Source organism: Paroedura picta, chromosome 2, assembly GCF_049243985.1.
Source record: "Paroedura picta isolate Pp20150507F chromosome 2, Ppicta_v3.0, whole genome shotgun sequence".
NCBI classification, from domain to species: Eukaryota; Metazoa; Chordata; class Lepidosauria; order Squamata; family Gekkonidae; genus Paroedura; species Paroedura picta.
The window spans coordinates 76,863,435-76,873,155 of NC_135370.1; the positions used below are offsets into that span (position 1 = coordinate 76,863,435).

At 41.4% G+C, this 9,721-nt stretch overlaps 1 protein-coding gene across 1 annotated transcript; it reads right to left on the reverse strand.

Annotated features, from left to right (window-relative positions):
* Nucleotides 1–278: 278 nt before the first annotated feature.
* Nucleotides 279–3,227, reverse strand: LOC143828714 (olfactory receptor 5AP2-like). Its single transcript, XM_077318962.1, has 2 exons — nucleotides 3,201–3,227; nucleotides 279–1,438 (listed from the first exon to the last, which is right to left on the reverse strand). The coding sequence occupies exon 2, from the start codon at nucleotides 1,403–1,405 to the stop codon at nucleotides 470–472; it is 936 nt and encodes a 311-aa protein (XP_077175077.1). The 5' UTR covers nucleotides 1,406–1,438; nucleotides 3,201–3,227; the 3' UTR covers nucleotides 279–469.
* Nucleotides 3,228–9,721: the final 6,494 nt, after the last annotated feature.

The following is a 9,721-nucleotide window of genomic DNA, read 5'->3' on the forward strand; positions in this document are numbered from 1 at the left end:
GCTCCCCCATCTTGCCTCAGATACTCAGACCTGGCTTGGTAGCATTTTACTGCCTGGTGCATTGGAAGGACTGGAGTAAAACAGAGATTACAGATGAATATGTCTGAATAAAAACTGGAACATTTTATTTTATTCCAGCCACCTGTAGTGGTAGTTGAAATAGATTAGAAAATCTGGATTTTTCAGTGGGTATTTTTTTTAGCACAGGTAAACCAAATGCACATACCTAATCACAACATCCATCTTCCTTAAGTAACCATAAATTCACATATGAGACTTTATATCGAGAATCAGAAAGTATGTTGCAACAAGCTTTTCATACCCCCAAAGCAAGATATCCCCTCTTCCAAATATGTTAAATGGTCCAAAAATGTTTAATGAAAAAGATGAAATGCACAGATTGTACTGGAGAATCCAGAAGAAGAAGAGCACTGGATGAAATTGTTCAGTCTGTGCCCGGTGATATCTACTAAAGAAAGATTTTCTGATTGAGCTTTTTCCTCAGGGCTTTTTTCACCTCCTCGTTCCTCAGACTGTAGATGGCAGGGTTCAGCATGGGGATCACAATGGTGTAGAATACAGACACTACCTTGTCCTGTTCCACTGCCTCAATTCCTCCAGGCTGACCATACATAAAGGTCAATGTCCCAAAAAACAGAACAACAGTCATCAGATGTGAGGCACAGGTGGAGAAGGTCTTTCGTCTGCCTGTGGATGACCGGATCCTCAAGATTGTGGAAAGAATACAAATGTAGGAGATAAGAACAATAACTGCATTCAATACCAAAACAAAAGCAGAGACAACAAAGAGTACTGTTGTGGAAACATATTTGTCTGAGCAGGCGAGCCGCAGCAAAGGAGGCATGTCACAGAAGTAAGAGGTGATCACATTGGGGCCACAGAAAAAGAGGCGGAAGGTACCATAGGTGTGGACAATTGAAACCATAAACCCCACTAGGTAGCAAACAAATATGAGCTGGAAACAGATGTTTTTGGTCATGATGATTGGATAAGACAGTGGTCTACAGATAGCAACAAAGCGATCATAAGCCATGGCAGCTAATAGGTAGCACTCAGCTATAGCAAAGGTGGTAGCAAAACACATCTGGGTTGCACATGCATTGTATGAAATCCTCTTTCTGCCTAAGAGGAGATCGTACAGAAACCTCGGAGTGATGCAGGATGAGGAACACATGTCAATGAAGGACAAGTTAGTAAGGAAAATATACATTGGAGAGTGTCGGAGAGAATCCGTCTGAATTAGCACAATCATACCCAGATTTCCAATGAGAGTCAGTAGGTAAATGAGAAGAAAGATCAAGAACAAACTTAACTGCACTTCTGACTGATCTGAGAATCCTAAGAGAATGAATTCAGATACTTGGGTCCAATTTGTCTCTTGCATTCTTTCAGTAAGATTACGCAAAAGGAACAAAGTCTAAAATCAGAATAAAATGTATCAGCTTGGAAACAGGTATAAAATAATGAAAAATTTAAATGATTAGCAATCATGCCTTTGGGAAAGCAAAAGTAAATATTTATTTAATGATTTTAATTCTAGCATCTGAACAAGAATCATATTTCCCCCATGATATAAAAGTTCACTGTCTTTGGACTTTGCAGTATTATAATCTTTGGCAATTACAAGATTTATTTTATATCCATTCAGTTCCCTTCATTTCCAGAGACAAAAGCTGATAGCAAGACAGTGATTAGATCAGGACTGGCCAACTGCTCATGTTCATGGCCTATAGGGTTAATACATTTCTGGATGGAACTGGCTTCTGGCATGCAACTCTTGATTAATCTTAGATGAAATGACATCATAATCTCACCTTCAGGAATGAAACATTGGAATGCTTCTATAAAGACATTTACCCTGAGTCTCATGGTATTTTTATGCTTGTCTGACTTTGGCAGTAAACCCAACACCATCCCTACAGGCTCCTCATATGCTAAAAAAGGAGCAACCATGTGTCTGAATTGGGCTGATGATTTTTGCTTAGAAATTGCCCTTCCTTCAGTTTCACCAACATGAAACTGATTTAACATTGCAGACAATCTAAGTCCCAATGAATAAAGCAAGAGTGGAATTTTGGATTGTTAGAAAGGATCACCTCCCTTAGAGTCAACATCTGATAGGCTTACAGTCGAGTGACCCCAGCACTTCTCCCATTAGGCAAATAGAAGGGACAGCACTAACTATGCACTTTTTAATATATTTGTCCCATATGCACTGGATTACCTTTTTTAAAACAAGAAAAGTGTAAGACTGTTCAAAACTTTAACTGAAAATGTATCAGGATGAAATGAAACTGAATTCTTGATCCAATTGACAATCAGTTAAACTCTAATACAAGAATTATACCCTTCTCAGTTCTTAAGGCTACAGTCCCAGCAGGAAATCTTAGCATGTATAATTCCAGTAGATTTTGTAGGACTCATTTTCAGGTGAACATATTTATAATTGGATTGAAATTTGTTAAAATTCATCAGGTCACCCTTGATTACTGATAAATTATAAATTTTGTTAAAATCTTCTCTGTCATAATTCAGTCTGAACATCAAGTAAATTTGTTAGCTAAAACCTTCACATATTAATAGCCTTATTGATGCATTGATTTAAATTCTGTTTCTGAGATCTGTTTCTTAGCGCCTATATGGTAAAGGATGCTGCTGCATGTCCATCCTGCCAAGACTTCCAACAGATCCAATGAGAGGCCAGTTTAGTCAGACCCTTTAACATCAACAAATGACTGGTGGACTTCACTGGGTGAAGGTTGGAGAATGTTAGAGGGAAGGGGGGGGAGGTTAAAAATCTTCATTCAATGTCAAATACCTTGTAATTAAACCCTACAGCCCTTTTGAGCTGTAGAACACAAGAAGCTATCACACATACTTAAATTAAAAAGCTGAATTTTCTCCAAATCATGAAATTATTATGAAATATTACATATTCTGTCACAATCAACTAACTACTAAAAACCTAACGACAAACATCTAGATGGTCACTGGATTTCAGCTGCTAGAATTAATGGAAAAACCAAGGAATCATTATTTATTAAGAAGAAAACACGAATCATGAAAAACATCTCATGTCCTTACTGAAAATAACAAACTTCCTTCCACAGTACTGTTTCTCAAACAACATTACACCATCCATTTTGAATCTGAATCTGACCACACAGTCTTAGCATTACCTGCCATCAAGCAGAGCTTGGCTCATCTTGTGCTCTGATTCCTGAAGACACATATAGTCATGTTATTTAAAGAAGTGTAGGTGGTGTTTCATTAATCAATAGAAAGCAATCTCTTGGTGGGACCTCCCTTGATGCTCAGCCTACAAGGACCTCACAGTGATCATTATTATTACTCTCTTAATAGTGGTGTCTAGTGTATAGACATTGTATGTGTTATATTTATCTTGGAATTAAGTGACCAAGTAAAATATTACAATACTCATATACAATTTTCATGCAATACATTAAAAAATGAAAACCCATCTTGATTGCTCTAGTTATTACTGGATTGGTATCTGCCAGATCACCTAGGTTTCAGCAGAAAGCTGGTATTTAGTCAAGAAAGGCATGATTCAGAGATATTTGAGCATGATCTACTGATCAAAAAATAACATGAGCTGATCTATAGTCTCTTGCCATAGACTTGAATCAGCAAAAATTATCCAAGGATAGTGTTTAATTCTGTGGTCAGCAAAAAATTCTGTCTCTATTGCATGAAAGCATGTCTATGGCTAGAAATTGTACAAAAATTTCAGTATAAAGGGTAGGAGGGAATCTCTATTACAGAAACAGAACATACATGACAGCATACTAACTACAATCCAAGAAAGTTATCCTTTCTTGATTGTCCTCAGTGCTTCCTGGCAGTCCATATTCCTAAGGAGAATGAGGGAGCCAATGGGCCCAAATGTTATTCTTCTCATGCTGATCAAAAAGATACAGTGGTTGGGACAACAATCAGGTGTGTTTTGGGGGGAGGTAAAGTACTGATAGGGGAAAGAGTTGTTTGCTGTTGGAATGGAGAATGTGTTATTTGGGTGTGGGCAGTGGAGGTGAGCTTGTACTAATCAGTCATTTGGGGCCTCAATATTCCTGAGCTGCAAAATGGAACAAGTGTCCACTGACTGCTAAAAGTGCACATTCATGTGCATTTGCAAGCACCAAACATTAAATAAAGGTATAAATAATATATTAATCAGCCAGATTTCGGGGCAAATGTTATAAGAATATTGGTCACTGCTCATGCAAACAAAAGATCTGAAAACCATACACACGTAATAGTGAAAAGAAAATACTGCAGAAACAGTCCAACAGGAACTAGCCAATATGTCTACAAGGGGCCAACAAATCTCCCAAAGAACAAGATAGCACAAATAACTTGCAACAATTTTGCAGGATCCTATCCACACAGAGAGATTTGCCCCGACAAAGGCACTGGCTGTCACAAATGCAAAAAAATGAAATTGCTATTCAAGGATCTTCAGAGCATCACAGCATGATGTTAAAAATGCATCACTATGACCCAAACCAAACACCTGCTCTTCAGGATAATTTCCTCCCCCACTCCCCCCCCAAAAAGACAAGTCATGTGTGCACAGATGTTTCCACACAGGCCAGCTCACACTTCAACACAAAATTATTTGCTACATCATCGTGTCTTCATAACCGCCCTGAGCCTTCGGGGGAGGGCGGTATCTTTAAATAGGACAGGGTCCTAATAAATAAAAGTGTAAGGCCACCTGGGGAGGAGTTAGGGCGGGCCCTGTCCAGGATAAAAACTCAGAGGGCCCAATCAGGAGACGTGAAGCAGCCCCTGATTGGGCCCTCCGAGTGTCCATCCAGGGCCAAGCAGCCAATGGGGAGGCGCGTAAAGTGCCTTCCCATTGGCCCCTCACCAGGACAGACCAAAATTCCATTCACCCAGCCCAGTCTGGCTGCCAGTCTGCTCCTGACCACCAAAGGGAGAGGAGGTCAGCAGGGTTGCCAAGGGGGATGAGAACAGAGGCTGTGCCAGCCCTTTTCGCCCCAAGGCTGTCCTAACTGTCATGTCCAGCTGCAAATTGCCTCAGAACCCTGAAAGAGCTGGCAGGAGGCTGCAGAGTGCTCCCCCTCCCCTCCCTCCCTTCAGGCCTGCTGCAAAGGAGCCTCTGATAGCCCCTGACTGAGGGAAGGAGGCATTTCCAAGAGCAACGCAGGGGAGCCTGAGGGCCTTCCTTTTGAGGGGGGGAACTTTCCCCTTCTGCCAAACAGTTGCCTGAAAGGGAGGCCACAGAAAAGCCCCTTCTCACTTAAAATACTGCTCTGGCCGGGGGTTAGATACAGCCAAGCCATGTGTTTTTCTTTTTTGCAACTCTCTGCAGATTTGAGGCCACTGCACAGCGTTATTCTGCAGAGGAAGCTGGCTCTTTTGTCTCCTGTTTCATCTGCACAACAACCCTGTGCAGTAGGCCTCAAGTCTTTCAATTCAACAGCAACCTGTGTGGGAAGCCTTAAATGTTTCTTCTCTACCACAACCCTCTCCAAAGTAGCCCTTTCTGCCTGGGGAGCTGATCTTTATACTCTGCAGGTGAGCTGTAATTCCAGGAGCTCTCCAGGCCACACCTGTAGGTTGGCTACCCCTGGGTTGGAAATATTTCTGGAGGTTTGGAGGGTGGACTTCAAAATTGTACAATGCCTCAGAGTCCAGCCTTCAAATGAGCCATTTTTGCCTGCAGTTGGGAGGGAGTGGTGCAGGAGTGTCCCTCCTGGGCTATGGGTTATGGCCAGCCCTTATCAGCAACTGTTTGTATTCTGGGGCGCAGACAGGCAGACCAGCATCAGTCCTGTGAGTCTGGAAAGTGCAGGAAGATCTAAATAAATATTTACAGCCTGAAACTAAATAGAGAACAAGTAAATGTCTGGAGACACATCGTAACTGAAATAGTAACTGGCAAATAACCTTGGCCTGGCAAATAAAAAAAACAGTATTAAAAACCTTACTAAGGTCAAGACTGCTGTGCACAGACACTCTTCCTCTTAGGGTTGCCACCTTCCCTGTGAGGCTCGCTACCCCACATCCCTCATGGGGAGTCTGCTATGGGGAGAGAAGGGGAAGACGATTGGAAAATGCTTTGAGACACCTGAGGCCTGCTGGGTCACTGCGGCCCATTCCCAGTTCTCTCAGATCTCTCACAACCCTACATACCTCACAGGTTGACTATTGTGGAGAGACAAATGGAAAAGGTGTTTGTAAACCACTTTGAGACTCCTTTGGGTAGTTAGCAATTGGGTACAAAAATCCGTTCTTCTAAGGAGCAACCATGAAAGAAGCATGTGGGCACATAACATTTTACCAACAGTGAAAATATGGGAGACAGAAGGAACAGGGTGGACACCTGTGTACTGTGACTACCCTATGTGTATTAGGGCAGAGGGGCATTTCGGTGAATGTGGCCTAATTCACACAAGAAGGGAAATGATGCAGAACTGGGGGGAATTGGTTGCCATGTAATCTTCCCCTAAGAAGAGTCTCCAGTCTGATTTTCCCTTCACATATCTGAGGACATGGCTCTGGAAAGCTCATCTGTAACCACTATGCCACAATTCCCAAAGGTCAGTCCTCTCCCACAATCAACGAACATGCCACACCACAGGTTCTTGACACCCATAACTCCACACCCATGGCCTCATTTGCCACCATGCCACCACAACCTCCCACACAACACACATGACAACCCCATGCCCTTACAGACTGGACAACTCCTCCCCTTCCTCTTCCCACTGCCAAACTCTAGCGCCCGTTGTATTCTTGGAGACAACGGGCTTTGCCCCTAGTATAAATATAAATAAATAAATATAAAGGCATAGAATTCAAAGTGACACTGGTATATCTATCAACATGATGTTCTCAGAATGCCTATGAGGAAGAAATCCCCCAGAAACCACCACTGCAAAGCAGTCTATGGGAGGTCTCAGGCAAGGAATTCGCAATCTCTGTGACAAAGAACTAAAACTCCACATTGATGATATCAATCAGGCAATAGCTCTTCCTCACAGATGTATTTCCATCCACATCAGAAAAAAGGAGAAAAGGATCTATTTTAACAGAATGAATTTAAGATAATTCAGTTCTAGGACACTGGCTGTATTTAACTAATCAGTGATGCACCTAGTGTTAATTAGAACTTAAATTCTGTGCCATTGTATGAAGAGGTGACAACATGCCAGACCTTTTTGTGTGGAAGCTGTGGCCTGTAGCGAAAACACAATGCACATATATTTGCTTTCTTAATCTTGGCCTGCATCCACACAGCGAGTATTCTCATTGCTGCTTCAAATGCAGAGACATTCACACAGGGAATAAAACATCAAAATGGGAATCTCTACTTTTCTCCATTATTACCATTTCTCATGCATCCCCCTACTATGCTACTGTACAAATAGTGAATCAAAAAGGAATATGCATTTAGTTGTTGAAATGATCTATATTCTACTTTTCTACTTCTATTCAAGGTGGTTTATTATTCTGTCAATAAAGACAACAACCATACACTATAAACGACCATCTGATTGATGATGATAATCATAATATTTTTTAAATTTGTACCCCAGTTGGACCCCAGTACCCCAGTGTCTGACAGCAAATTTAAAACAATCATACACATTAGCATTAAAACATTTAGACATTTTGTCATTAAAAGACTGCCTTCTCCTGGTAAGCTGAAATTTTCTAAGGGTTGGCAAAACTTTGAGAGATTTTTATTGGTGGATGGGTTGTCAGGCAGGCTAGCACCTATGATGCTCTTTCTTGGCCTCAACCATATGCCTGGTACTACAGGTCTATGTTGCAGGTCCTCAGAAACTCTCTAGGATTTCAAATTGAGAACCATAATGATCACTGTCAACAGTTAGAAATAAGGACTGCAATACCTAAAAGCAAACTAGAAACAGAAAGTACAGAGAGTGTTTGGCTTGGAACTATTAGACACAGATAGTATAGGCTCAATTCTCTCTGGGCTGTTCTGCTTAGACCCAGGGCCATTCTGCACCAGGATCTATATAGCAAATTGGTTGCTGAACGAAAAAATGCCATTTTAAATAGTGAAGTTCATCGTTATGCATACCTGGCTTTGTAGTGGAATCCAGTTGTGTTTCTATTGTTTCCCACAGGTTTCCGGTCTCGGCAAAAATCACTAGCCAGGAAGCGATATTGCCGAGCTGTGTCCCACCCCTGGCCGTCAAGCAGCCAATGGGCGGCCGTTATCATGCTCCCCAAAAGCCCCTTTCCCTTTAAGGAAGGTTTTTTAAAAACACATACACACGTTGCAACGAATCTGCGTTGATTCGTTGCAACGGAGAGACCCATCTAGCTAGCAGATGCTGTTTGAGCTGTCGTTTCATCGTTGCCACGCTCCCCCTTAGTGAAAAAAAAAATACCCCCCCCCCCGCACGGGTGCGATTTTCAGCCGAAAATACAGTGAAAAATAAAGGGAAAATAAACCAGCAAACGGGGCTGTGTGTTGCTTCATGCTTGGTGACTTAAAACAGCTCTGGGGAGGGACTGCAGCCAGGGAAGCCTCGCTGGGTAAACGGAGGCTTGCCGGTGCGTTGATCTCTGCTCGCTCCGAGAAAAAAAAATGGCGATCGCTTCGCCGGAGGATCAGAGGAGAGAGCTAGGGGGAGGGACTTTGCAGAAACCGCAACAATGGTAACGCACAGAACTTTCCCGCTAGTGTTGCAGGTTGGTTGCAAGAGTGTAGCGCTTTCCGGAGGGTGAATCCACTTTTTGGGATTTCCCTGAAAGTGCTACAATGAAGCGCTTTTTGTGGATCGGTTTCAGGAGTGTTGCAGATTGTCAACGACGTTGTGCATAACAGCAAAACTGTAGCGATTTCAATTTGTAACCATTGTGCTATTTTGAATGAGTGCAGAATGGCCCCCAGTTTGTGCTGGCATGATTGTTGGAATTGCAATCAGCAAGTAACTTGGTGCACTCATTATGCAGAAACTAATTGAAATGGTCAATTTAAATATAATAACATTTTGACAAATAGCAGGCTTGTGCAAAAATGCAGGGCCTTGCCCACATATAGAGGCGTTGGTGGGTAGGTGGTATTGAGATACAACAGGAAAAATAGGCAACCCTTCCTAATGAAGTTGATGTACCAAATAACTAGAAAATGTAGGTGCACAGTACTACTGTATTTTGCTTTGAGTATAAATGTCATTTTCCAAATTGATTTAGGCATCGAAGCACAGACCATGTAGTATCTTGTATGACAATAATCAGGATACTGAACTCTACATATACTGCAAATTGATTGATTACAGTTTTGACCAGAAGCCATTTGTAGAACTGAGATCAAGAAACAGTTCTGAGTCTAATTAGCAACTTCTTCAATAGCCCAGTGAGATTTTATTAAAATAAATGTATGATTTCATCTATACAGTGCCCAAGAGACGCAAATAAATAATTGTGTACAGAGGACATTATTATCAAAATTGTAAATGTTGGTGCAATCTGTTTACAAAGCCCCATTATTTTTAACTGCAGCCTACACAACTCTGCAATACATTTTATAATTATTCCCCAAGCAGTTTGTTTACCCCATAAGAAGATGGTTCTAGGAGTGTTTTTCACACTGTAGAATGATGATGTAAAATTATATTTATATTTATATTTATATTTATATTTATATTTATATTTATATTTATATTTATAT